Genomic DNA, 27,991 nt, shown 5'->3' with positions numbered 1-27,991 from the left:
ATGAAATCTCCGCTTCCGGGAACCATTATAGCACACCTTGCTTCGAGGTCGTTTAAAAATTCGTGCCATCTCTTCCGGGCATATTTTAATCAATTATATCCACTGACGACTATAAATAAACAATGTTATTTTTGTCTTTGAATCATCCTGGCTTTGTTTCATATATGAAACGTATTGTTGAATTTAGAAATCTTATTTCAAATAAAACATTTTCTAAAAAAGAAAATTAAAAAGTTGCAAAAACCACCGCTAGATGGTGGTGGCGTACTAAAGAAAACAATAAATATTTTGAGCGCGATAACCACGTCTTGTTTACTTGTAAATGTTTCACGTTTTTCACCTTTGAATCGTTGTGAAATGGAAGAATCAAACTCGCCAGTACTATCTTGTAAAAAGTTTGGGAAAAAGACTCACGTCTTACCCGAGTCGCCCATTCTCTCGTGCGGTAGGAAGAGAAAAAAGCCACTGCCCGATGACAGCCCAGTATTTTTACGAACTACACGAACGATTCAAAGCTGTAACGAATCTCCCGTTATCGACAGTTTCTCTAGCCCACCACCAATTCCCAAATTGAAGCCCAAATCATTATTCCCTGAAGTCGATGATGCACCACCCTCAGTAGAGTCTCAGCTTTCGCAGGCATCTTCCAGCAAATGCAATGATCACATCATAGACGAGGAGGACAGCAGTTCGACAGGTTCTGAGGATGATCTCATCGTCCATGAAAGGACAATGTCAGATTCAGAAGATAGACTGGATGTGACGGCAAGCTAGTATTCTCAATTCACACAAAAGGCCCTATTATTCACATAAACTGTCATTTCCCCAGATTCCTGATAATGCACGATCTCAAAACTCCATTAGCATCAGTCAAACTTTATCATACTACTCTGGAATATCCACACCGGAGAAGAAAGTTGTCAAGGCCAAGCCTGTTGCAACAGGGTCAGCCAGAAAGAAGAAACAATTCATACCGTAATATATACTACAGAACATCAATCAGCAGTCAATTGTGCATAATAATACTGACAGTTTCATTATTTCTAATCTTACAGGAACGGACTGGCGAAGCAGCTGAGTAAACTACTAGTACGCCAAGAGTCGGACTATCATTTGTGGAAATTCCAACAGAAATTGGGCAGCTCGAAAATTGATGCCGATCCTGCCACCACGACCAAAATGCTTCGGTTGAGGATCGAGAGCCTTTCCCCTGGAAACATGCACAGTTTGGCTCATTGCCGCAACCTTGCAGCATCAGCGACGACGTCGAGAGGTGAAGGAAGTTTATCCAACAGGGTCAGTCTGGTGTTCACCCCGGAGCGATGGGAGAGATTCAGTAGTGTCCGATCTGGTGACATTGTGTCCATCTACGAACCTTGGTGAGTTTCTTGTACGCAATCAAAAATTAGAATCGAAACAGAAATAGCCCTTTTATTTTAGATATTTTATCCGAAGCCAATTCGTTGACCGATTGGAATTTCTCCTTCGATTTTTTTTGGGGCGTCATTCCTTATAAAAATACATTTATCTCTCCCGTTTCGCCTTGTTCGCAAAATTCCAAACGAACCGACCGACGGACCCAACGAACAATCACAGGCAGAGCATGAAGCTGGTGGGAGGAGTGACCCTGCTATTGGATTTCAACCTGCTCCTGCTGAGCCAGAAGAAGAAGGAGGAGGAGGTATCCAAATTAAGCAACAGCAGCGACTCTGATGGTCTCCTGCGACTCGGTGCGACTAACGACAGCAGCCGGACGGTGGAGGACTTGACGGACGCTGATGGACGTGCTTGTTCTTCTGCAAGTGCTGATAGTATCGCCGTTGCTGAAAATAGACGCCCTTCGACGGTGACCGTTCTGCAAACATGGACCTGTCCATGCCAAGGTAAAATAATAGTTTTTCGTGTAGATTTTCTCTCTTGTGTGTGTGTGTTGTTTCTTATTTATTTATATACGTCCTATTAATCAACGTGTGCCCTTTTCGACGTGAATATTTTTCGCATAACCAATGATCCTGTCCTTCCTTTTCTTATTTTTTACAGGTTGCACTTTGTGCCATTTTTAAATCATTCCATTTATTCATTCCGAAACGGAAATGGTGCGCCAAACTTCCTTTTTTATATTAACTCCAAGCCCCCCCTGGAAATTTGTGATAAGTCTTTTTTATTATTTGTTTATTTGCTCTGGCGTCACGATATCATTCGTCAACTTTGGCTGCTCTCCCTTATCTCGATCAAAGAAAAAAAAGAAACTGGTCGAAAAAAATTCCCCATGGTCGAGAAAACGAAAGAAATAAAATCCCCTTTTACCCGCAGTTCGTTTATTTTTCCTTTAAAATTTATAATGTGAGCGCTTGTCCCAATTAAAACAATCTTTGTACACGAATAAAATGTACAAATGGTGTTCATATAGCTTCTTATATATTTAAATAAACAGGTGGATGAACTCGGGAGATTGGCGTGAACGGGCGAGAGAGAGAGAGAGAGAGACGGGACACAAGACGCGGGCAACTTTCGGGACCGGTTTCCGTTCCCACATGTTTATACACACACACAACTGGCGATGGTTGACGATGGCTCTGAATAATAATGCGCAACACTTAAGGGTCTCTTTCTTTCTTTTCTATAAATAGAGCTGGAAATATATAAAATAAAGGAACTTTTTTTTCAGCAGCAGCAGCAGATTGGATAAGAGCCGGGAGTCCATTGGCGACTTTTTTGGGAGGGGGGGATACGTGACGTGATATGGTGCGGGAGAGTCGTCGACATTTCGGGACACGATGATCAATCAATTGTCGTCTTGGGGACGACTCTCTATCGACTTTGACGAGTTCATGGCAATTTAGCGCGAGCGGGAGGATATTCATTTATACATAATAAAAATCACGATCAGCAGTTTACGTGGGAAACGGGAAAAAAAGAAAAATAAGAATATAAAGGAGATTTGTTTTTGTGAGCTGCTGCTGACCGGTCGGCCTTGTTGTTAGGGGGGTACACCTTGGTACGAGGTTCTAGCGCCCCTCGGGGAACATGTTGTTGTTTTTCTTTCCTACCTGTACACTGCTTTATTGCCTTTCGACTTTGTATATAATAATGCCAGTGTGTTTCGTTCGCCTTTTTCTTTCTCTCTTCACTGTTCTTTGATGCCATTGTGTGTCTATAATCTCTTTCCCCCTTCCCCCTCTCCTTTTGGGTTGTCAACTATCGCGGCCGTGAGGAACTGGAAAGCGCACGTGGCTCCTTTGGCATGGTGGTGGAGCAGCAGCTGATAACAATTTTTCAAACAAAAAAACCCCTCCTTCCTTCTTCGCCATAACCCGATTTCCTATTCCACTCACGAACGAAAAATAATCTCCCACCCCGCCGAGCTCTCTCTCCCGGAATTGATTTCCAACAGGTGGCGTTACGAGTCCGTTTAATCTTTTTTTTTTCTTTTTGAAATAAATAAAATTTCCGAGTTTCTCCTTCACTAAAACAACAACAACAACAACAACACATTTATTTTTTAAAAAATTCACGAACGAACGAACGACGTCAAACGTCCACAATAACCCGATCCCGATAGTTGTTGTTGTTGTTGTTGTTGTCGTTCCAGTTTGATGAAATGTAACACGCAGACTATATAAAAGACTCGACGTCATTTTGAGCCTAAGAAGTTCCGATCCCGTTATGTTTTTTTCGTTCGTTCGTTATTATATGCTGGGCAGCAGCAGAGACCCTCTCTCTCTCCTTTTGATGGAAAAGGTCAGATAAGGGAAATGTCGTCGTTGGGTATTTTTCTGTCTCTCTTGTGTGTGTACAATGACGCAGTTTTCTTTTTTTCTTTGATACATAACAAGACGGCCATTAATTCCATTTTAATTGGAAATCTTTGGCAGACCAGAAGAAAGGGGCCAGCACTCACGATGAGAATTAATTCAACTTTCCGATCTTAATAAGATGTGTGACTTATCCAGGAAAACAAAAAACCAAAAGAAAAATTGAAGAAAAAGTGTCCAGGGGAATTTTTTGGTTTTTCTGGTTTTCCAGATTTTCGTTCAAATATTTCGATTAGGAGAGGGATGCATTTTGACGTGCAAATAGTCACGTAGGCTCTCCTCGGCTTTCACCGGTGGTGGAATTGTTGGACTTTGCATAGTCAAATTTTTTTAAATTTTTTTCCCTTCGTTACTAATAATATAAAATTGTTATGAAGTATTAAAGTCCACCATACGAGTTGTTAAATGTCAACTGATAAAATGTTCCAACCACGGCACAGATGTTTGATCCAAATCTTTTTTATCTATAGAGACCTCGATTTTTTGGTTTCCAAAATCTGTACGTGAATGAAGATTTCTGGGTCAGTTTTTTTCAAAATAAAATCATAAGATGTATATAGGCCTATTATATACAGAGATTCACTTTTACAAGTCTGGTGGGGGCCAAAAGCGAGGCCGTGTTATCACGTAACACACATCCCTTTGCAGCCTTGAGTTCGTTTTCATTTGTCAACTGGCACACATGTATTTTTTTTTTAAAGTTGGCCCGGCTGTGTGTCTGTATAAGAGTTAGTACACGCTATTTAACATCCGAGTTATCTCACACACATATTTTTTAGGGTTTTGTCAATATTATATACGACCACGACGAGTCTCTTATCGAATGAGGTCTTCTAACGACTCTTGTTGGCCTCAAATAAATTTTATTTATTATTTTTAAATAAATCAAATATTCGTGAGAGGCAAATATAATAATAATTTTTCGAGGGTCGTAAACCGAAACGAAAAAAAAGGCGGTCATTTTCAAAAATACCAAAAATCCGCGCGCTTTTATTTTTCTTGTCAAACGAGTCTTTTTTTGTTTTTTAAAAAAATAATAATAATAATTCGTCTTTTATTGAATAATAATAGGTATTATTATTCGTTTGAAAACAACATCATTAATTTTTACGGCGATTCCACGCGCGATGATGATGACGAGTCCCCTTGTTTCTTTTTATTATCTGCAACGTCACGGAAGAGGCCGATAAATATGACCTACTTATTTCACACTCAAACAGACTATGGAAAAAATTCGAAAAACAATAATTAATCCGGTATATAAATGAATTTGGTTTCAAGTTGATAGCTAGTCGACATATACTACATACTGTACACAAGTCATAAAATTTCATTTTCGATTGGAAAAGACTCTAGCCAAAAAAAGTGAGAGTCTGTATGGTCTAGAGTCACTTTTTCTTCTCCCCAAGAGTTAACGTGCCACTTGCGGTGAGAAAATAAGAGTGAAAATCAACGACCGCCAACCGACACACACACAGCACACACACGCGGAAACATTGACTTTCAGCAGCGCCAAATAAAACAACTCTCTCGCATTTTCTCTCTACAGCAGTTGAGGAGATGAGACGAGAAAAATAAGAAAAAACTTTCCATTTTCTTTGGTGAATAGCAGCAGCCGTGCGGTTTTTAATAAAATATTATTTTATTCCACCGATAGCGCACAACAACCCACATGAGAAAGTGGGTGACAGGGGCGGGTGTCTTATCGGTCTCCCGTTGGGTCTCTCTTTCTTTCTTTCTTTCTTTTTTTCCATCCATTCCATGTTATACTTTTTATATAATTTCGATTTCTTTATATAATGCTATGGTTCCTTTTGTTTAATATTTCCTGGTTTGATATTGGCCGCACCCGCGTTTTCACTCTTGAAACCAGGTGAACAAAACCGTTAGATTGGTGATTCGATCAAATTAGGTTATTATTCCAAGCGAATTATTATTATTATACTATTTGGTGTTTTAATTATTTCTTTTAAAAAACAAAAGGTTACATAAGTCGAGAATATATAAGTATATTTATACCCCGGCAGAGTCCTATACTATAGTATCAATGTTACACACAGCTATAGCTGTAGAGAGTTGGGAATAACACACACTCATGGTGAGTCGATAATATGACGGAGAATATCGAATTCAATTGGCTTGTTGTTGACGGAACACGACAAAATATATATGCTTTCCTAAGATTATACATGCACGCCGTATATAGTGGCTATACACAACACATAATGAAGATGGATTGAATTTCTTGGGCAGAGAAAGAAAAAAAAAAAAGATCGGGAATCCGTTTCAAAAGTCTAGACAAAACAAATTATCAAAAATTAAATTTTGACAGACACAGCCAAGAAAATAAAAATTCAAAATTCCCGCTTAAAAATTTTTTTAAAAAATTAAATTTCATATTTTTTTAGAAAACTCGAATTATACCGGAGAGGAAAGAAAGAAAAAGGGGAAAAAAAATAAAATAAAAAGGACCATATGGTTTCTCTTATCAAGCGAGCAGCTAAAAAGCTTCGAAAAATACGAAAAACTTTCGCTTTCACATCCCCTCAAACACACACACAACTCTCTCCCACCACCTCCTTCTCTTTTCTCCCCTGTATATAGTATCTATACACCCAGCTCTCTTATCTCCCCCTTTTTTTTTCTCATCCCGGCGACGAACGAACGAACGAACGAACGAACGAACGAAAAAAAAGGCCAAAAACTTTCACGAGGAAATGCTCCAGCGAATAAAATGTCGGCCAACTGAAAATAAAAATTTTGGTTTTTTTTTTTCGTACCATACCCACAACCGTTAATAGACTTTCGCTTTTCATTCTTTTTTCCGTATAATATAATTTACTTTACAAATTTTTCTAAGTCAATTATTAGTAGATCGATGATGATGAAGTCATCGTCGTCGGACGGGTGATCTGGCGTGGGGTTCAAATGATATTCGATGATTATATTATCCATACAACACCACCACCACCACCGCCGCCCACAGTCTGCGTGAATTGTATAGACGACTTAAAGGCGACTCGTTTGGCATCAGTCGGACTTGTAAATGGACTATGACTCCCTTTTGGCTGGACACACAATCAATGACGATCCCGTTTCGCCCTTTTGCTGTAAAACTAGACGCACCACGTCAGTCAGCAGAATCTACTATAAATCATTAGACACATTTTTATTTTAGACTCGGGAAAAATATGTTGAAAAAATAGAATAAAATAAACGAGGAAAAATAAATTCCCGACAGCTGGTGGAATTTAACCAGAAAAAAAGAAAAAAAGACTTTCACGCGGACTTCCGCGATTGTGTCTATACACACACGCGCATAGTGAAAGTGCGCGTGTTTGAACGTGTGTGTCCTGGAAAGAAGAAAAATACACCACCTGGACTCTCGTCGTCGTCGTCGTCGTTGGTGTAGTAGAAGAAAGTAGGACAAAGACATTCGACTATTCATTTTTGTTTTTCTCTTTCTTTCCTTCTCGACTAGAACCGCCAAATGAACCAAAAAGTCTCTTACTTCTCGATCAAAATTTGTTATTAACTATAGACGTCGCATATTTTAGGCTCACGCTTAAGGTCATACCTGCAGGTTAGTTATGATGACGTCATGTAAATTCCAATCTTATCTAATCGCTCGCTAGACATTTCAAATTGGAAGATTGGAGCGACATTTTTTGTGTTTTCTCAACGAAACCATTTCGATTGAAAGAAAATTTGAAAAATGTTTAAAAAAAAAAATTGTTTGTCGGGAGATTATGGCGGAAATGTTCTAATCTCCTTTTTTTGCGGTTTATTTGGTTTGGTTGATTGGTAGCCGTATAGCCCGCGGGGGTGGTGGTGGTGGTTATAATCTGAAACCAGAGCGGCGGCGGCGGCAGTGGCGACGACGACGATTCAGGGCGGAGTCGGATATCCTTTAGCAACTGGTAACTGTACAGAGAACCCCATAATCTCCAGTTGCATCCAAAGTTCTCTTTTCTTATTTTTTGATTGTGTTTATGTAATGAGGTTAAACCACCGGGGGTGGTTGCCGAAACCACCTTTTTTTATATTATTAAAAAATTGTTTCTAGGAACTCTCTGCTGGTCGTCTACCAACCGGATGGCAAGGAATGTTTGCCGAGATGGGAGGAGGAGGAGGTTGTCCGGAAGTCGTGGGATGTTGAATTCCCCTTTTTTGGTGTGAGTGGGAGGGAGAGAAATGTAGAGAGTTATACATTATACAGGTCGTGTCAAATCTAAACAAGTTCTAAAAAAATTGTTTGAATGTGACGCAATTGTTTTATCCCGACGCGCCGCAAGTCACGGCCGAAAAACTCCATTCGTCTCTCTACGCATTTGCCCATTTATGGCAGAACCGAACGACCTTTGAGGGGGGGGGGCCTCTTTCGCCATGTATAGGATGACTAGGCAAGGACGCGCTATATAATATCCCCCATCTACTAAAGGATATTCCCTTTACACGTATATTGTCTGCTGCTGTGTGTGTATAAGCGACATCGAATAGCTATTAGGAGGTCCAATTGGACAATATTGACACGGAGATTTCACCACTTGACCGAACGTGTGTGTGTGTCGGGTCACGGAACTCTATAACGGGACATCAATAACCCAAACATCATCATCACCGTCTACTTATTCTAATAATAATGAAATTTGTTTATTAAAGTTGAAATGAATAGAAATTGATTTATTGTGTCAGTAGGGAATAGATGTCTAATGGCGGCTGCGTGCCAAACGCCACACACATGCGGGACCCGCCTTCTCGTGAAATAATACAAGAAGAAAAATATGAAAATTGGGTGATTCTCGGAAGGGCGACACGATCGATCTTTTGATGTAGTTCCGCACAGCAGAGAAATATATAAGGAGAGCTTCCAGGAACCAGCCGTGTCGTTCATCGCAACGGGTCCGCGCTCGTGTGTTATATTTATTTATTTATATTCCCGTACGGTGTGTGTACACGGAATAGAGAATAGAGTCATCCACTCTTTCGCAAAAATCGACTGTACACTTCATAGGTTTTTCCCGTTGACTAATCTACAAATTCCCGCTAAAAAAGAATCGTTTTTTTGGCCAAGGTTCAACTTTTTTTCCTCTTTAGCGTTGCACCATCCACAAATATTTGTATGGGTGTCGGAAGGAAAAGTTTTTTTTATTTTTAAATATTTTTCTGACTAACAAAATTTCCCAATTTAATTTCGGAAAAAAATACTAACAAAAATTTTTTAATTATTTTTTAATTACATCATAATTAATTTTTTTTTTTTATATTTACTAACAAACATTTTTTAAATTATTTTTGACTAAACAAAATTTCCGATTTCATTTGGAAAAAAAATAAAAAAACTAGTTTGGAAAACAAAATAATTTGTTGACGTGTTGTTTTAATATTTCAAGGTTTCTCTCGCACCGATACACCCGAATATTTCTGTAAACAAAATAATTATAAGAGAAGAAATGAACGAAAAAAAAAACTAGGAATAATGTAGAAAGAGAAAATAGAAAAAACCGGTGTGTTCTGCTGGTCCGTTAGGACTTTGAACACAATCGCCCAACGAGAGAGCTAGGCAGGGGGGGTATAGGGTCCGTTTCTGTTTTCCTTTTTTATATTTTTAATCGACCCCACGTGATCGTGGCATTGGGCATGGGTTCATCGGGTATTCGTCCTCAAAAAGAAATATTTTTTTTTAAACAAAAACCAGCAGTCATATCTTGATGTATAAAAATATACTTTTTTCTCCCCCCCAATCAATTGTTAATGATGATGATGGTATGATCGAATTTTGTTTTTATCTTTTCCTTTTATGGTTAAATTTGTTTCCACCCCATTAGATATCATCGGCGTCTTTTGGTTGAGTTTATTTTCGTCCAAGAGTCGTGTCACGTTTCTTATTCTCTTGTCAAATGATATTCGCCAACGTTTGCAAATTCCAGTTGTCAATCGCTTTTTCGTTCCCCTCCACTGGAAAACTATCTAAAAACAAAAACAGGTTCCCTCCAAAAAAGTTTATTTTTAAATCGACCCTGATGATATTTAAAGATTTTTCCTCAACTATTCCGATTAATCAATTTTTTTCTTTTTTTTCTCTTTTGTGTCTTTGTCTCTCTACCGGAATTGCGTCTCCCAGCCAATCACCACCGATGGAGAAAAAATCAAGAAAACTGGATTCTCCTTCCCGAAAAAATTCAAAAAAATTCTTTTGGTTTTTTCTTCTCTTCTTGGCAACGTTCGTGACAAATCAAAGTCCCCTAATGATTACAATTCGTTTTTTTTTCTCTCTCTTCTAGCTTCTAATAAAAGTCTCGCGAACGACCTTGACTCGGTTAGAAAAGGCACCCAACAACACGCCAGTATCACCATGAGAGATGTGGGACCCCCAGAACGTTCGTTCGGCCACCTAGCGGCAGTCGCCTTGAGATCAAAACTCACGAAAGAAAAAGAGAAAAAGAAAAAGAACCACCACGGCGTCAACAAGTTCATCGGACGTCGTCGTCCTTCTTCTCTCCGGCTCTTCTATATATCCCGAAAAGAAGAAGAAGAAGAAAATAAAAATAAATCAGCTGCTGCTGCTGCTGCCGTTTGTTTACGATGGCCGGCAGGGCTTTGGCCAGCGCCAGCAGCGCCAACGGACGAACGCAGAAGAAGGTCATCGGGTGCGTGACACGAAGCCCACTGTTTTCTTCTTATAATATATACCGATGCCAAGTCGCAATATTCTTCTTCTCTATCCAATAACAAGAGATTCCATTTTTTTTTAAAAAAAGCTACAAATAAAACAATTACGTCAGCCAAATATCATCATCATCTCATTTGTGAAAAATTCTTTTCCATTTTTAGATATCGATGGGTACAGACGTGATTCGCCTTTCTCATCTCTGCACAGCTGTGACGGACGTGAAAGTTGGACAAAACAGGAATCATCTCAGAAGAAGATAACCCAAAAAAATGTTTTCGAATTTTATTTTTATACATTTTTAATGGCCGGAGAAGAAGAGGAAGCTCTGGCATGCCGAGAATGCCAAACAACAGGTTATCTTTTCTTATTTTTGACTGGACAACAAAAATAAAAATTCGGTTGGAGGGAGGAGCCATATCCGGTGACGTCACATAGCCCACGATCTCGCATCATCGCACATCACGTGACCGCTAAAAAGTTCACCATTTGGCAAAAATAAAAATTAAAAAAAAATTCCCGAAATTTCAAATTGAATTTTTCTCCCGCGACTGAAACTGTCAAATAATTTTGATCAATAATTTGTTTTCAATCGAATAATTATATATTTAGAAAGTTGACGTTATAGATTTTTAGATAAAAATATTTTTTTTCCTCGTCCTGGTTTCTAACCTTGCTCCCGAACGCTGTTTGCAGCTGCACAGCTTTTTCGTTCGTTCGGAAAACCCAGCGGCCACGCACACGAGAGAGAGAGAGAAAGAGAGACGAGGTAGTAATATATAGCTGGCCAAAAAAGTTAATGCTAAGGTCCAAGGTTTTTCTTCTTCTTCTTCTCCTTAAACGTCACATGACCGCCAACGTTGTTTTTTGTTTGTTTCGTTCGGTCGGGAAAAATAAACAACAAATCAATTTTTCCTGAATGAAAATGTGAAGATGTGCGTTGCGCATTTGATCGGATAAGATAAAAATGGTGATGAAATGTCGTCTTCGTGTATAATGCGCTCCAATGTTTTTATCTCAACGCCCACGTTCCCAGAAGAAATGATTACGAACGAAATGATTTTTCCAATATTGTGCAATATGTTACGGTGTGCTGTGCACAAGTCCCGCGCGAGGAGCGGGATCGAACGCCATTTCCTGGAACAACAAAAAAACGCAGCGTGCACGCAGCGGAGAACAGACGAATTTCGCAGGAACTAATAGAAAATCCCACCAACAACAACAACTGCCGCCGCCACCGATTCCTTGAAGAAGTTTTACGTCGGCGGTTTTTCCACGAATGAATTCAGCCGATTGCCACACACACACAACTTTAATGTTGCCAACGAATAATAGGAAAAACCACACCATATAAACGAGCAGGTGATGAACAATTTTATAGACTTTGTTTAAAGTATTTCAAATCAAACAATTTTTTGGGGGAATTTGATTGTTTACCAGTTAAGTTGTGAGGTATAAAACAAGCCTGATATGTGCATAGTCGCACTAAAAATGAGTTCCAATCAAATGCCTAACTCGGGAATAATCGTATTGCGTATAACGATTGATAACCAACGCCACTAAATAAAGGACTAAATAAATAAATCAAGGAAGAATAGAGTCCAACCTTTAAGCCTGGGAAATCCACAGCCAGGCATCCAAAAGTGCTCCATCCCCAGTCAAGTTGAGCCCAGGCAGGATATAGGGAAAGGGGGGCATATCGTGAACACACACCTTCACGTGGGTGTACAACACGAGGACAGAGTTTTTTTTTCCAATTAAACCAGGAGCTGTTTGTCTGTAAAGAAAAAATCCAAAAATTGGGTTACGAGAAAAATATTGCAGACAACAAGAAAAGTTAGAAATAAGACAGTGGGTAACCGTAACCCCCCTTATTGTTAATAAACAGAATTTTAAGTTTTACATATGTAATACCCCTCTATGCAAGTTAGTTAAAGTAACAATAAAACGGTTAAATAAAAGTAACAAAAGTCATTTTACCCAATTGATGATGCTGATGAGATTGTTGGTGGTGATAAAAATCAAAACTTGCACATCTTGTGGTTACGATGGCTGGCACAGGCCTGAAATCTGCACGACGAGCATGATAAAATGCTAGTCACTATGTAGTCGGGCACCAACATTTAGCAAAACAGGTTTTAACTCTGGTACCTAACTGTTAATATGATCAAAACTATCTGAAACATGTGGTCTCTTTTTTGGCTTTTTCGAAACTGTGAGAAAGCAGACGACACAAATATTCTAATTAACCACTTAAGGTATCGATATTAAAATCCACCCTCTCCGCCTCCCGCCACTACCCGCCAAAATCAAATAAATCAACCCACATACAGGTCAAACCATAAATCACGAAAATTAAAGATAATGCTTATTACATTTATACTGTTGGATGTGACACTTTTCTACAAAGAAAAACAAAAGCAGAAAATGTGTAATAATTAGATTCTTTTAAAAACAAGTTTTAACTCGATTATGGGAAATGACTAGTGTAAAAAGAAACAAGATCAAACCTGCCAGGGAGGGGACCTTGGTGGCATGTTAATGGAGAGTAAATAATTTACCTTAGTAAGCTCTAACCGAATTTCCAAAAAATCGTTATCCATAATCAAATGCTATTCGGGAAATTCCAGAAATGTTATTCGTGGTTTTCCTATAATATTTTTAAATTTCATCCCATTAAAATAAATGTGTCAGGAATATCGAAGAAGATTCAATAGAAAACAAGAGAGTCGAAGAAATGTTTATATCTAACTGTGTGTGTGTAGGCGCTGGGTTGCTAAGGGCAACGGCGGGAAAACCCGGTTCGACTCTAGCATGCAACCACACACACACACACAATATATATGAAACTACGTCACGATGATATGCTGCTGCCCAAGCCCAAGCCCCTTGGCTGAACTGGCGAGCTCCACCATGCCCTGAACTGCGTGCTGCTGCCACTATCGACGTCATTTTCCAACGGCGCCCAGCACCACCACCACCACCAGCACTACTACACTACAGTACACACACATCTCGTTCCAACCGGTTTCGACTTTCACCCGGACGCTCCCGCCCAGAGCCCAAGCAGTAGCTCTCATAGTATATTATAGATGTATAGTTACAATTTTTCTTTTGTCCATAAATACGTACACATTTCTTCGTTTTCTCTTATTTTTTGAACGTTTCACCGTGACCTTAAAAATTGTAGGCGGGAATGGTTGTTTTTGTTTCGTACGAAAAAATATTTGTATTATTATTTAATTATTATTTTTGCATCATCATCAAATATGGAGGGGGTGAGGAGACATAAACAGACACACAAACGATTTCTTATTTTTTGTTTTGTTGCATAGCGCTCAATATTAATGAAAATCTATTTCAAATGTTTTCTGACTGCATTTGTGCGTCTACAAAAATTGAAAAATTGTTTCCAGGTGACACAGAATTTTTCCGACGATTTGCCCAGGGACCAAAAAAAATGTTTTTTGACGGAATCGTAAAAAGGCTCGAAATTTGTTTTTCTTCATGATAACAACTGGGTTATTACCGTTTCACAAATAAATAATTCCCGATACAATTGCGTTCAAAAATGGGGAATAAAATCCAAAAAAATGTTTGTTTGTTTTCAATTTCCAAAATATTTTTGTGTGTGTTTGTATCTGGGTGATGAAGTACACAAAATACAATCGGGTGGTGGTGGATTCGATCAAAGAATTTCGGATAGTACACAACGTTTCAAAAAGACCAAAAAATTCAAAAATCAATAAATTTTCTTATTTTATCAAAATTTCGACGACATTTCTTTTTCCAAAACAAAATTCACAAAAGACACTTGATTTTTTGTTGTTTCAAAAATTTCTTTTAATTATTATTATTATATTTATCTGGTTAATAATCAATGTTTTCGTTGTTGTTGTTGTTTTAAATCGAGTACCGGAGCGGGGACCACGTCTCTTTTGCCAGCACTCGACTAGGGGCAGCAGGATCGGCTGCGGTTGAAGCTGTACCGGTGGTGGATAATGACGATGAACGGGAGGAGGAGGAGGATAGTAATTGAAATGATTTCGTATGGCGGACGGACGACACCCACAATCAGAGCACTGGTGGAATAATAATAAGGAGGCGCCGCTGCTCCGCATCACATCGATGGATAAAGTGGCAAGACTTGGTGGATTACTGGTAGCGCTGCTGGTGCTGGATGTTCTCCAGGTGTTTGGCCACCTCGCGCTGGACGCTCTCCGGCACTCCGCCCACATTGGTGAAGAGCGTGTGCAAAATGTTGAGCTCTTCCGTCAACTGCTCCACGCGCTTCTGCAGCCGCTCGTTGTCCCTCACCAACAATTTGACTTTCTCTTCCGTTTCTCTCGAGCGCAGCTTGGCCTTTTCACGCGATTTGCGCACGGCAATGTTGTTCCGCTCCCGACGCCTCCGGTACTCGTCCGTCCCCTTGTCGGCCCGTTTGCTTCCGCCCGATCCGCTGGCCCCTCCGCCGCCGATTCCGCTCCGTTTGGAAGACGAAGATTCGCTCACCGATGAGGAAACACTTTTGACAGATCCGGGACTGTTGATGTTACTCGGACCCAAAAGTTTGTTGTTGTTGTTGCTGCTGTGGCCGCTGCTGGTTGATGGATATTGACCGCCGTAGGAACTGTCGTACGCCGTGTAACCTCCGCCGGAGTAGTGCTGTTGCGGAGGTGGGCTGTACGTTCCGGAATCCAGCGGTTCTTCTTTCACCAAACTGTTGTACGGATGATGGTGACTTTGGTGCTGTTGTTGCTGTTGTTGTTGTTGCTGCTGTTGATGTTGCTGCTGTTGGTGGTGGTGTGGCATGTACTGTTGTTGTTGCTGCTGTTGTTGTTGAGTCTGGCGCATGTAGTTGGTTAAATAAGGGTTGGTCGAGGAAGAAGGTTGTCGGGACAAGTCCGACAATAATCCCTCGCAGTCAATCAGACCCTAATGACAATGACATAACATTTTATTTTCAATTTCAATTCATTTAAATAGAAAAAAGTAAGGAGAAAATGTTGTTTGTTGGTCAGTACCTGGAGATCCAGCGAGATTTCGGGAGTGTTGATGTCGGCCAGTTCCGGATAGGAAGCCTCGCCGATTTGTTGTTGTTGTTGTTGCGGCGCGTTTCCGAAAACGGCGCCGGACGGTGGAACACGAATGGGAGCCAGTCCTCGCGCCGATGTCAAATCGGCGATGGAATTGCTCGACGTAGTCAAATTTAAATGAAGATTGTTCGACACACTACGACGCTGCTGTTGTTGTTGTTGGGTTTTCGTCACTGAGCTCACGTCGTGGCAATGGTCCTGCAACTCATAGAATAGCGGCGAATCCATGGCCACTAATGAACATGGCGGTGAACTGCCACTAGTAATCATCCAAACGTCTTTGAATCAAACCACACCAGTTACCAACAACCAACTCAAAACACACACACACAACAACCGATGATGTGGGCGGGCAGCACCGTGTTGTAAAATGACTCTGCACTTTTTTTTCTCTAACCCAGTCAAAAAGGTACGAGAGGAGAAAGTGAACGAAGAGAGAAGATTCTAGTTAGGCGACTTGGCAAGGCAGGCGACTGAAAGCGAACTGGTCTCCCTGGCTGGTTGGCCCACGTCTTTTTATAGACTGGTGGCGGTGGCGCTGCTGGCGCTCAACTCCGCCCACTTGGCGTCATTCGACCGTTCCTGATTGGCCTTTGATAGCACCGTACTACGTACGTGTGTATATGCAGAGAGAAAATGTTTTTAGATGAATCATCCTAACTGTTGTTTTCTTATTTAATTTTTGGGGGCACAATTATTTAAAAAAAAAAAATAATCAATTTGAATTTGAATTGATTAATTTTTATGTCGTCAATGTTGCTGTTTAACCACAGGCCTGAAAATATCAACACACGCCGCCGGAACGTGTCGTGACGCGTTCGTTTTTCGTCGAAAGTCGTCGCAAGTGACGTCACTAACGATACCGTTGTTAGTAATATAAAATAAATTGTTTTTATTATTAAAATTTGTGACAGTTTTTCGCGGGAAGAGGCCAAAACAAGAAATGAAAGGGGCGGGAATGATATATACCACTTTTCCTCCTACTTCTTCGAATTCGCTCACGCCGGAAGGCCGCCAACAGCAGCCAGCCAACTAGTTCCAAGATTTCCAGCTCACGCAGTTTCCGGTGGTCAGGCCGGCGTGACTCACTCAACACACGGCGGGAGAAAAAAAAAAACAACAAAACAAATTATCATTTTTCGTTTAATAATCCAAACGTATACGCTGGCGACAATAACATCCAGGATCTTCTCATCAAATATTCTTCTCTTTCTTCCGATTTTTGAATCAAATTCGTTCCAATTAGAGATTTTTTTGTTGAGTCACCAACGTAAAATTCAGTAGACGTATGTTTGTCGATCGACGGAAACTTTGAAATCATGTCATGAATTCTCGGGTGAGATAAGATTTGAGGTCTGTCTCGCTACGTACCGAGTTAATCAAAAATTGAAAGAATGCGACAGCTACTGATGATTGGAGAGAAAAAAAAGAAGAGATATACTGATATAGACACGATAGAAACGTGAGCTGCAAAGAACATAAACGCGTTTGAGCTGCAACGCTGCATTAGAGATTTTGATTTGTTATTGCATCAGCGCAGCAGAAGGAACATGGCGTCGCACTCTTGACATTGTCAACAACAAGTCGGAAAACGTTCGTTCAAAGGTAATTTGATGAGATAACCATTGATTGTCAGTTTCGGGGAAATTTACGAGCTTTGAATGGTTGCATTTGTTGTAATTTTTACCCGATAGATTATGAAAAGATTATATTTTTGGTTGGGAAAATAGCGATCCATTTAGTTTTTATTCTGTTTTTTAGTTGAACTTTGTGTAACGCAATTTGATTTAAATGAGGAATTCATTTATTCAACAGGAATAAAATATTTGGTATAAACTGATTAGAAATGGTGCCAAACAGTGAAGATAGTAATGGGGCTACCAGCAGCACCGAGCAAACAACTTTGAAATCGCCTAAAACAAGTAAAGGGAAAACAACCCCTTCCAAGAGCTCCATCAATGTGGAAAAAGACACTGATGAATATCGCAAGCTCAGAGACAGAAACAATGAAGCTGTCAAGAAGAGTCGGACGAGGACCAAACTGAGAACTCAGAACACGCTAGACAAGGTGGAGAAACTCAGAGGTGAAAACACAAAGCTGGAAGACCGTATTGAGGGACTCAAGAAAGAGCTGGAGCTTCTCAAAGAACTTTTTGTCAGCCATGCAGGTATAAATATTTATTTCATGTGACGATTTAAGATATTTATCATCCCTTTCTGTTTCAGGTACCAAGAGCATGAAGAGGCTGACTGAGGTAGATCTCGATGTACTCCTTGCTGAAGCTGCTCCCAGCAACAAAAGGAGCAAGAAAGGAAACACACCGTACGCTGGCAGAAGTAGAGAAGATATTGAAAGGGAAGTACTAGCTCTTTTAGGTCAGCAAGCAGAAGAGTCTGATGATGAAGCCGACGACGATGATGAACCACAGCCTTCAACATCCCGTGACATAGATCAGACCAATATGTCTGAAGAACAGTCGTTGATGGAAGACCCAACCAGCGCCAATAACACGATTGAATGTGTGGATCTGTCGAACGAAAACGAAACCGAAGAAATTCTCACTGTTGAACCCTCTGTCGATGATGGCGAAATCACCGAGACCTACACAATTGTCGATGATGGGACTGGTGGACCTCACATTTGGACCACAGAAGACGGTGAATCGGTCGTCGTGACTATCGAACAAGACGAACAAGGCACTTTGGTGGCATCCAGCGTCCAGCAGCAAGATTTAAATGACATTATTCAGGGAGAGATTTTGATGTTGGAGTAATCAAACCAAAATCAATACATTGATTTCATCGTACGTGTTTCTGGTTTGTTTCACAGGCTGAGAAAATCTTCCGCTGCATTTCACACGCCTTTATAGATAACCTGATGGATACCCACCAAGGCTTTTTTAATTTGAAATATTTTGTATCTGTGGAGCCAAAATATCAGTTACGATCCATTTTGATCTCGAAAATGTGAATTTGTTTTCTATCTTTTTTTTTTGTTGTTTAGCCTGTGTAATGCGCTCGTGTTTGACCGGACCTGGATTCCCACCTATTTTTTTATTACCGTTGGACATAATTATAACCTCAGGTGATATTGTTCCTCTACATTCGCCACATTTTTCAATTATGGGAATTCCCCGGTCGAAGCAGTTTTTCTACTTTTATATTGTAAAATGTAAATTTTGAAACCATGCCAATTCATAGAAAATGGAAGTAAGAAACAGGTCAACACAGAAGCTGTGAGACAGGTTTATCTTTTAAAAAGGTGTTGGAAAAATATGTGGCCAATAAGTCAGACTTTCTTCAATTTATGGAATTATATGGCAAGGGTGCGGTAACTAAGGCGGACCCGAAGGAAGTACAGAAAACCAACGAGCTCTTCTTCACCAAAAAACAATTACAACCAGATCCATAAAATAATATGTGACCACGGCTTCGTGTAAATGTCTTTAAAAGTTCCTTCACACGAGCGCTGTTTCAATTTGCGCCTTACACTGAGTAATTGCGCAATTAGCCTAATGCGTTGACGCAACAATCAATTCTAGTTGTTGTAGTCTTCGGGATTATTAAGCAACCCGCCAAGGTTTCGTTGACTTTTTTGCGCAAGTACACTCTCGAAGTAGTCTATTACATTTACATATAGTGTATAGAACACAGAAAATCGCTCCAGCATCAAAACACGAAGCTTCACTTGAAATATCTTTGAGAACCATTATTTTGCCCAGACCTTCCCGAAAGGGATGCCTGATATCTCGTAACCCTAAAAGCGATGACCCCAGGAAATTACAACATTGATTGATGCACGCACTTTAACGTTGTTTTGAACATTTCCAATAATTCGACGCAAAAAAAAACTATGGCGTTCGGGGGAAAAGCCTGAGTTGGGCAATAACAAAACTTCTAGTTCAATATTTACACAGAGTCAAAAGTCAAGCCCCTTTGACATTCAAGTCGTTTTTAAAACAGCTGATGAATAAAACTGTTGGGAATTCCATTGATAACGGCCGGGATTCCCTTTATTGACCAAATAATAACAGAAAAACAAATTATTAAACAACGCATGTAAATCAATGAAGAGATAAAAAAAAAACCCATTCTATTATCACGTACCTTTTTTGAGTTATTCGAAAAATTTAAAAGATTTAATTTCAGGCACACACAGTATCCGAATTGGCCAGAGATTTCAATAATAATATTTCTTGTTTGTAGTGTTCATCACTGATAAAGGGAGTTTCTAGTACGACAGGAATATCACGGAATCGAGGACAATTGACAATCCGTCGAAAGCCTTCCAAACCAATTTTTCCTTTGCCGATGGAAGCGTGACGATCACGGTGACATCCTAACTCACCTTTAAATGGAAATACAATTATAAATTCGCCAAGGAAATGCGTGCTACACAGTGTGGTTATTACCTTCGGAATCGTTTAGATGGACAGCAACAAGATAACGAAAACCAACAACACGTTCAAACTCTTCCAAAAAGGAGTCGAATCCATGGGCGGTGGCTAGATCGTACCCGGCTGCTAGAGCATGACAAGTGTCGAGGCAAACTCCGATCCTTGATTGATCAAAGACCTGCTGGATGATTTCTGCCAAATCAGAAAAATCACCACCAATCGTATTGCCCTGACGGCACATGTTCTCCAATACAACAGTAACTTTGGAATCGGGTGTTTGATCGTGGACCCAATTGATACTATCGGCGATTGATTTTATAGCTTCCTCACGCGTCCCTTTTCCACAACTCGATCCTGAAAAATAATTGGAAAAAATATTAACTGGTACAATGATGAATAATGTTGTTCTCTTACCCGGATGAATGTTGTAATACAAAATACCTAGTCTTTCGCATCTTTGAACCTCATCAAGAAGATTAGCTCGGCTTTTGGCTAAAATAACAGGGTCACTGCTACCACAATTCATTAAGTAGGATCCGTGTGGCAGAATCAAATGTGGAAGAAACTTGTGTGTTGCACAGGCGGCTAAGTCAACACTATCAGAATGATTTGAACGCTGGTTGTAATTGTCTAGATTAATCACCTTTAAAACGTTCGACAGTAACATCTTCCATGGGTTTTGAAACCCACTGCCTTTGATTTTTCAGAAATAGAGCAAAACTGGTTCCTCCTATATTTAAGGAATTGGTAATAGCATTTTCCAATCCCCCTGAAATATGTTAAAATAGTGTTAATAATAAAGACCAACAGTGTAACAAATGATTACAGCTAACCTGCTGCTGAAATATGGGCACCAAGAAATATTTTGTTATCGTACTTGACTGTTCCATTCCAAGGACTAGGACCAACTTCACGTTTAATTATTGGCTTATTGGATGGAATTATGATTTCTGGAATTACCATCTCTGGTTTTGGAACATCATTTTTTGAAACTTTTTTGCCAGTATCAGTCTTTTCGGCTTTGGCTTTCTTTTCTTTTTTAATTTTTTCTTGCTTTCCATTTCCTTGTGACTCTTTGTCCATCTGTTTGACTGTCTGTTTTGATTTCAATGTCTTGGTAGGATTTGAAATATGGGAAGTGACGCTATTTGCATTTTTCTCACAAATCTGAACTCCTGTTTACATTAGACATTACCCAGCTTAGTTTTGATAATTTAAAAAGACAAGTAAAAATTCACAGCAAAATATTTTTTACCGGAATTTTCAGCTTGCAGCAGTTCCAGTTTGGTAGAAGAAAGGAGATGCAAAGATTTGTGGGATTGTTTAGCAACGTTTGACGTTTCGCCTTCTTCATGTTTAATTATTGGTGAGGTTAATTTTCTCTTGGAGCCACGAGTTACTCTCAAAACAGGCTCTTCTACATCTACATTAATTTTACTTGCCATTTTAATAGCCGTTCTTGTGAAACTCGTCACTTTGGAATAAAAGACCGATTTAAATGACAACAAAATATTTCGAACGAACATCGCACGATCCCGTTTACAAGCTTCAGGTATTAACCGCTAGATGGGAATATTTAATCGATTTAATAAAAAAATAATCGTTTGAGAAAAAATATAAAAATAATAATAAATTAAAATAATGAAAAATATTCTAAAATAATATAGCAAATCAAAATAATCTAAACGCGATAGAAAACCGGAGGTAAAACCGTAAAACAGCAAACAGACTGACATTGAGTAGACTAAGCAACGTCGCAGTAGCAGACTATTTCAGTGATTTAAGAGTAAACAAAAACTTTGATTGATGATTGTTTTGTGTTTCGTTCAATTTTTTTTTTTACCAATAGACTTGTAAGTAGCTACAAACAAGGAAATATTCAATTTTGATCTATACTAATTCCAAAATCAAACAGTAGTCATTTTTGAGGAATAAGGTGTATGTCCTAAAATCTAGTCCGATTTGGGTTTTTTCAAGCTGTAAACACGTGTTACTTGAACGATATTTTAAAATTGAAGAATTTCCAGTTAAGGAGTCAAGGAGAGAATGAATTTCGACAACATCTACACCCAGATTGGTCATGATCTTGAAAAAATTGGTAGTGGCAAAGAAACACTGATGTGCTTCTCTAAATGCTCTGGTAATTCTCAGCGGATCTCTTTTGTTTTGGGATTGGAGTTGGTGAGAGCTTCTTTCCATGAGCCACTTCACCTTGCCAAACAAGAATTTTTGAATTATTCCAAATCTGAGATTCAATCTACTAGTCATCGAGTTGAAGGAGATGTTTACTACCAGAAAAAGCTCAACTGGAAAGCCATCTGTTTTTACAACCGTAGTCTCCTAGTTGGAAAAGATGAATCATTAGCCCTTACATACGCTAATCGATCAGCCGTCTTCTATGACACAGCAGACTGGCTCCATTCATTGAGGGACATTCAACTCTCCCTAGATCATGGTTATCCAAAACATCTTGAATGTAAGTTGCGTGAACGACAAGGCGATTGTTGGTTGGAACTGGGACAAGTCAATCAAGCATTGATCAGCTTTAACCTAGCAAGAGATTTACTTATGACCCTGTCTACTTTACAACAAAAGGACAAACTTGGCGACTTGGTATTGAAGCTGAAACAAACGAAAAACAAACAAAAAAAAGCTAAAAAATGTGGTCTACCAGACAACGACAAGATTTCAAGTATCAAGTCCATCGAACAAGAAATCATTAAGAAGAGAAGATCAGCGCCAGAATTGCACCGCGCGAGAAACCCTTTATTGCCTAGCGCTTCAGCATCAGTCGAACTAATAAATACTCCCGATCGAGGTCGTTGTCTTGTAGCTACTGAAGATATCAAAATAGGTAACATCTCATTACCTGCATGTCCAAGACCGTGATATTCTTTAACACTAATCATTAAGTTCGTGAAGTTTCACAAACCGAGTGCCGTGTGCATGCCCGAAGACCGAAACGTTGAAGCGTGCTGTGTGAAATGTTGTGTGTTGGTACGTATATTTATTTATGCTAACCTCGTTTATCCATATTAGTGTCATTCTCAAATTGAAGAAAGCATTCTTTTTTCGTGTGCGCAGGAGAAACTGTTATAGTAGAGAAAGCTCATGCTTCCATTCTACTAGAAGAATTCAAAGAATCGCACTGCCATCATTGCCTCCACTGGACGCCAGGACCTGTACCATGTCACAAATGCTCTCAGGTTTTATTAAATTTGCGATCTTGTTCCTTTTTAAATGAATTTCTTAAATTGTTGGATGAGGCAACTAATTTGGACGAAAAAGAATTTACCTGACACTTTTTTTCGTACTTCTAGGTTGGATTCTGTAGTACGCAATGCCGCGATGAAGCATGGGACAGCTACCACCAATACGAGTGCGGTTTGACAGACTTTCTCTGTCGGACCACACGTGATGTCAATACGGGCCAACACGGATTACTAGCTCTCAGGACGGTTCTGAAAGCTGACAGGCGATTGATCATTATTGCGAACGAACAGGAGAAATCTCCTGAAAGTTATGCCAGCCAAGTGTTCGATTCCGCCAATTACGACACGGTCCATCGCCTCGTTGACAACTCGTCTCAACGTTCAACGACGGATATTTTCAGACGGGCCGTCATGGCAGTTTATTTAACAAGTTTGATTCAGATTCGTGATGGTAAAGATCGACCTGATGAAGTATTAGCGACGGCTGTACTTCGTCTACTTCAGAGCTACCCTTGTAACGCTCACGAAATCTCCCATATGGCCATACCTGTCCCCTCAGGATTCTGCTCGCAAAGTAAATCATTGCAATTACAACAGATTCAGTCGTGTGAAATTGGTTCTGCGGCCTTCCCTGTCGTCAGCCTTATGAACCACTCATGCAACCCCAACGTTGTTCATCTTTGCTATGGAGATGTCATGGTGGTTAAAGTCATCCACCGGATCGCACGCGGGGAAGAAATCCTCGACAATTATGGTTACCACTATGCCACTCATGAGAAGAGGGAGCGTCAACTGAAACTTTGCCAGCAATACTACTTCCGTTGCCGTTGCCAATCTTGCGTGGAAGACTGGCCTCTCTACAGAGACACTCCTAAACTTACCAGCAGACCGGACATAGCAGATCGTATCACCAAGGATATTAACAACTTTAAAAAACTCTCCTGTTGCTATCCGGAAGGGTCATCTCAGCTGGAAGAAGCGGCACGATTGTTCATTGGCCATTTGGACGCCATGGAGTCTGATCCATCAATCAATCTTCCCGTCCAGGAATATAATAAAGCTCAAGAAGGGTTGAAACTTTGCTTGGCCTTATTAGCTACTTTAAGTCCCCATCTTGTTTTTTGATCCCATTAGGTTCTATCTCTAGAAACCTTCTCAAACTCAATTACTTCATGTAGCTCTCACCTTGCTTTCAGTTGATATTAGTAACAAGGGTTCATTTTGATTTTGATGCAGTTCTGAATGACTTGAACAGAACTGAAATGTCTAAACCCTTCATTTTAGCGATTGCGCAGCATGTAGTTTCCATTTGAAATAAACGGCTTGATTAAAAACTTGTATCCTTTATCTAAAACAAACTACGATGTATTTCATTTCAATAAATCGAAAGTATTTGCGGGCTGTTTAGCTTTTTCAAAACAAAATAGGACAAAGAGAAAGGAACAGTAGATACTAGATAACGTTTGAACTCTGAACACCGATGACACAAGCAAGTTGCTGTTTAGTGTGTACCCTCCCAGCAATCAGCTGGCTTTTTTTGGCTTGTGTGTGTCATCCGAGAATTTATTTAGGCGTTTTTCTTTTTTCTGTCGGAAAAGAAGTAGGAAATATTTCTTAAGGATGTTTCGATCCTCTTCAGAGTTTGACAAGCAGCTAGGTACGTACATTTTTTATTTTCTTTCCTTGTAGCCGAAATGAGATTAAACGATCTTGTAAGGTTTCGCACTTTCAATTTGTTCGTGTACGGTTTCATCACTCCCCATTTCCTTTTGCGTATTTGACGGAAAATGTCTGAACTAGAAACAGTGCTAGGCAAGATTTGTGTGATGTAAATAAATAATGAAAAATAACAGCTTTGTGTTTTTATGTTGCAGAGAAAGCTACTAGTCATTTGCTGCTTGAACCAGATTGGCAGTCGATCATACAGATTTGTGACATCATCTGCCAAGGAGATTGCCAGTAATGAAAAATTTATGAGTGTATTTGAATCAATATTCTAAGTTTGTATTTTTTTCTAGGCCAAAGTATGCCATCACTGCCATCAAGAAGCGTTTTTACAATCAAAATCCTTATGTTGCACTTTATGCACTTCAGGTATTAAATCCTTTTAAAAAGTAGTTCTAAAGAGATGTCATTCTCAACACTCATCATTAGGTTCTAGAGTCTGTGGTTAAGAACTGTGGATCACCGATCCACGAAGAAGTAGCATCTAAAGCCTTTATGGATGAGCTTAGGGAAATGGTTCACAAGACAACCAATGATAAAGTAAGAGCAAAAATCTTGGAACTTACCCAAACATGGGCTTTTGCTTTCCGAAATACTCCGAAATATAGCATAATACCGGTAATTATCATTTCCAACATAGATACAGCGTTTTCAAAATATTTTGCTGATTTGGTTATTTTCCTGTTAGGATACACTTAACATTTTGAAAGCAGAAGGTTATACATTTCCTGCTCTGCGAGAAAGTGATGCAATGTTCGCTGCAGATCGTGCACCTAACTGGAGTGATGGAGATAATTGCCATCGTTGCAGGGTTCAGTTCTCCGTTATTGTTCGCAAGGTATTCGTATATTTAGCCACTGAATTTGTTTTTTGCAAAGACTATATAAAAATTTTGATTTAGCACCATTGTCGAGCGTGTGGGCAAGTATTCTGTGGCAAGTGCACTCCTCGTAGTTGCACACTGCCGAAATTCGGGATTGAGAAAGAAGTTCGCGTTTGTGAAGATTGCTTCGAGAAGTACAACTCGTAATATCTTAAAATCATTTAATAAAACATCAGAGCTTCCCATTAATTTGTGTGACATTTATTAGAGATGGACGTTCAGGAAGGGACGAGTCGGATTCATCGATCAGCAAACCGGCTGAATTAAAAGCAGAGAAAAGTCGCAAAGAAGAAGAACTGAAATTGCAGGAAGAAGAAGAGCTGCAACTAGCTCTAGCTTTATCTCAATCCGAAATTGAACATAAGAAGCAAACTAGTAAGACGCATACACAGCGAACCTATTCATCCCCAGTAAAGGTACACTTCACTCAGTATATTGCTGTAATTACTTACTCATCTAACCACACTTTTTTTGCAGGAAAGCCAACCTTCAAAGGTTACAGCATCCGAGATTGAAGATCCAGAACTAGCTCGCTACTTAAATCGGTCCTATTGGGAGCAAAAGCAGCAAGAAAAAGACAGCAGAGAAAAGGACTCTGAAGTGTCGATCTATCCTAGCGCACCCGTCACAGCAGCTGGACCCATGTCACCCACTAACAACGGGATGAAAACTGTTGAGGTATTAAAACTGACCGCTGAATGTAGTAATTCATTTGTAGTAATTGAAATGGTTCCAACAGAGATACCAAAATGGCGAGTCAGATGAAGTCGACGAATTTTGTGCAACTCTTAATAGCCAGCTGGATATCTTCGTTAACCGGATGAAATCCAACTCCAGCCGTGGCAGAAGTATTGCAAACGATTCTTCCGTACAAACTCTCTTCCTCAACATAACAACTATGCATACTCGACTGATGCAGTACATTCAACAACAAGAAAGCGCTCGAGGTATTTGAATATTATAATTAGTGCTCCTAAATGGGCCTTGACATTGTTTCTTTTTTTACTCCCTAGTGTACTATGAAGGGCTGCAAGATAAGCTGACACAGGCTAGAGATGCTCGAGCTGCACTAGATGCGTTGCGCGAAGAACATAGTGAACGAATTCGTCGTGAGGCTGAGGAAGCCGAACGCCAACGTCAGATTCAAATGGCCCAGAAACTGGAGATAATGCGTAAAAAGAAGCAGGAGTACTTGCAGTATCAACGCCAGTTGGCCATGCAGCGGATGCAAGACGAGGAAAGAGAGATGCAAATGCGAATGGAGCAGCAGAAACAAATGTATCAATTGCGTGGTCAAATGCCGATGCCAGGAATGGCAGCAATGCCACCCGGTCAAATGCCGCCGGGCATGCCTGGCTATCCTCCGCAGCAGCAACATCAACACGGTCCATACATGGGCCCTCCCCAACACCCGGGTTATCCTCCTGAAATGTATCATCCGATGCCAGGACAATACCCCGGGGTCCATCCTGCTGCACCAACACCTAGTGCGCATCAACCTGCTCCAATGCCTGCTGGTCTTCCTCCAATGGCTGGGCCGAATTATGGACCTCATCCAGGATACCAACCTTATCCTCAACAACAGCAGATGCAGCCACAACAACAACAACAACCGCATCCCGGTATGCACCAGTACGCGCCGCATCATCAGCAACAGGTAGTTATCGTAAATTACTTCTTTTAAATCAATATCGATAAATAATTGTCTTGATTACTTTGCATTTCCTCAGCAACCGGCTTCAGCTCCAGCTGGACCAGGTCAGTATGCCCCACCTCCTCAGATGATGATGATGGCACAACCTCAACCACAGATGCAACAGCACCATCAGCAACAACAACAACCTCAATTACAGCAGCAGCAACAACAACCCGGTATCCCACAGCCGGCAGTCGCCGAATTAATTTCTTTCGACTAACGTCGATTAGGTATTGATAATAATGAGCATTCCGATTGCATCAATGTCATTATGAAATAATTCATCTCTTTCAACCAGCCGGCAAGATTTCTTTCGCGTTAAAAAAAGGTTTTCAGTTACGTTTACCCCTCTGGTCGATGACGACATCGAGTTGTTTAAACATCTATTTAGGTTTTTCAATACATACAATTAGTCTGGCGAATTGCTGAGTAAGGAAATGGTTTGCAACGGTACTGCGTTTGTGTCGTGCCTTTATATTTTGAGAAGGAACTCAAGT

At 40.0% G+C, this 27,991-nt stretch overlaps 6 protein-coding genes and 2 long non-coding RNA genes across 13 annotated transcripts; 5 read left to right on the top strand and 3 right to left on the bottom strand.

Annotated features, from left to right (window-relative positions):
- The first annotated feature begins 266 nt into the window (after positions 1–266).
- LOC124198289 lies at positions 267–3,994 on the top strand. 2 transcript variants are annotated; one of them, XM_046594091.1, is made up of 5 exons: positions 267–765; positions 830–975; positions 1,056–1,379; positions 1,597–1,883; positions 2,435–3,994. In XM_046594091.1, the coding sequence occupies exons 1-5, from the start codon at positions 358–360 to the stop codon at positions 2,440–2,442; spliced, it is 1,173 nt and encodes a 390-aa protein (XP_046450047.1). In that variant the 5' UTR covers positions 267–357; the 3' UTR covers positions 2,443–3,994. The 2 variants fall into 2 exon arrangements, with proteins under 2 accessions (XP_046450047.1, XP_046450046.1); XM_046594090.1 differs by lacking the exon at positions 2,435–3,994 and adding an exon at positions 2,041–2,400 and having other exon boundaries at positions 268–765.
- A 1,840-nt stretch (positions 3,995–5,834) lies between these two features.
- On the bottom strand, positions 5,835–12,718 carry LOC124198287. 2 transcript variants are annotated; one of them, XR_006876542.1, is made up of 3 exons: positions 12,466–12,715; positions 12,092–12,262; positions 5,835–6,109 (listed from the first exon to the last, which is right to left on the bottom strand). It is a non-coding gene; the product is annotated as an uncharacterized LOC124198287 (long non-coding RNA). The 2 variants fall into 2 exon arrangements; XR_006876541.1 differs by lacking the exon at positions 5,835–6,109 and having other exon boundaries at positions 11,906–12,262; positions 12,466–12,718.
- Positions 11,383–13,928, top strand: LOC124198286. The gene is made up of 2 exons (XR_006876540.1): positions 11,383–11,847; positions 13,251–13,928. It is a non-coding gene; the product is annotated as an uncharacterized LOC124198286 (long non-coding RNA).
- A 220-nt stretch (positions 13,929–14,148) lies between these two features.
- LOC124198285 (CCAAT/enhancer-binding protein-like) lies at positions 14,149–16,084 on the bottom strand. Its single transcript, XM_046594088.1, has 2 exons — positions 15,510–16,084; positions 14,149–15,420 (listed from the first exon to the last, which is right to left on the bottom strand). Exons 1-2 carry the CDS (start codon positions 15,849–15,851, stop codon positions 14,641–14,643), a joined length of 1,122 nt encoding a protein of 373 aa, XP_046450044.1. The 5' UTR covers positions 15,852–16,084; the 3' UTR covers positions 14,149–14,640.
- Positions 16,085–17,013: 929 nt separating this feature from the next.
- On the top strand, positions 17,014–18,547 carry LOC124198284. The gene is made up of 3 exons (XM_046594087.1): positions 17,014–17,186; positions 17,397–17,749; positions 17,808–18,547. The coding sequence occupies exons 2-3, from the start codon at positions 17,428–17,430 to the stop codon at positions 18,353–18,355; spliced, it is 870 nt and encodes a 289-aa protein (XP_046450043.1). The 5' UTR covers positions 17,014–17,186; positions 17,397–17,427; the 3' UTR covers positions 18,356–18,547.
- A 312-nt stretch (positions 18,548–18,859) lies between these two features.
- Positions 18,860–21,534, bottom strand: LOC124198283 (probable endonuclease 4). 2 transcript variants are annotated; one of them, XM_046594084.1, is made up of 7 exons: positions 21,232–21,534; positions 20,812–21,157; positions 20,622–20,747; positions 20,393–20,563; positions 19,994–20,332; positions 19,689–19,929; positions 18,860–19,592 (listed from the first exon to the last, which is right to left on the bottom strand). In XM_046594084.1, exons 1-6 carry the CDS (start codon positions 21,502–21,504, stop codon positions 19,727–19,729), a joined length of 1,458 nt encoding a protein of 485 aa, XP_046450040.1. In that variant the 5' UTR covers positions 21,505–21,534; the 3' UTR covers positions 18,860–19,592; positions 19,689–19,726. The 2 variants fall into 2 exon arrangements, with proteins under 2 accessions (XP_046450040.1, XP_046450041.1); XM_046594085.1 differs by having other exon boundaries at positions 20,812–21,153; positions 21,234–21,534.
- A 224-nt stretch (positions 21,535–21,758) lies between these two features.
- On the top strand, positions 21,759–24,524 carry LOC124196740 (SET and MYND domain-containing protein 4-like). 2 transcript variants are annotated; one of them, XM_046591930.1, is made up of 4 exons: positions 22,697–22,832; positions 22,892–22,975; positions 23,063–23,184; positions 23,299–24,507. In XM_046591930.1, the coding sequence occupies exons 2-4, from the start codon at positions 22,963–22,965 to the stop codon at positions 24,313–24,315; spliced, it is 1,152 nt and encodes a 383-aa protein (XP_046447886.1). In that variant the 5' UTR covers positions 22,697–22,832; positions 22,892–22,962; the 3' UTR covers positions 24,316–24,507. The 2 variants fall into 2 exon arrangements, with proteins under 2 accessions (XP_046447885.1, XP_046447886.1); XM_046591929.1 differs by lacking the exon at positions 22,892–22,975 and having other exon boundaries at positions 21,759–22,832; positions 23,299–24,524.
- Positions 24,525–24,688: 164 nt separating this feature from the next.
- Positions 24,689–27,916, top strand: LOC124196739 (hepatocyte growth factor-regulated tyrosine kinase substrate-like). 2 transcript variants are annotated; one of them, XM_046591927.1, is made up of 11 exons: positions 24,689–24,847; positions 25,065–25,149; positions 25,209–25,284; positions 25,345–25,533; positions 25,604–25,753; positions 25,817–25,941; positions 26,007–26,214; positions 26,276–26,476; positions 26,538–26,745; positions 26,812–27,455; positions 27,529–27,916. In XM_046591927.1, exons 1-11 carry the CDS (start codon positions 24,811–24,813, stop codon positions 27,712–27,714), a joined length of 2,109 nt encoding a protein of 702 aa, XP_046447883.1. In that variant the 5' UTR covers positions 24,689–24,810; the 3' UTR covers positions 27,715–27,916. The 2 variants fall into 2 exon arrangements, with proteins under 2 accessions (XP_046447883.1, XP_046447884.1); XM_046591928.1 differs by lacking the exon at positions 24,689–24,847 and adding an exon at positions 24,922–25,002.
- The last annotated feature ends 75 nt before the right edge of the window (positions 27,917–27,991 follow it).

Source organism: Daphnia pulex, chromosome 7 (assembly GCF_021134715.1).
Source record: "Daphnia pulex isolate KAP4 chromosome 7, ASM2113471v1".
In the NCBI taxonomy this organism is placed as follows: Eukaryota; Metazoa; Arthropoda; class Branchiopoda; order Diplostraca; family Daphniidae; genus Daphnia; species Daphnia pulex.
Note: the sequence above shows the minus strand (reverse complement) of the source record. Positions and strands in the feature narration are given on the sequence as shown.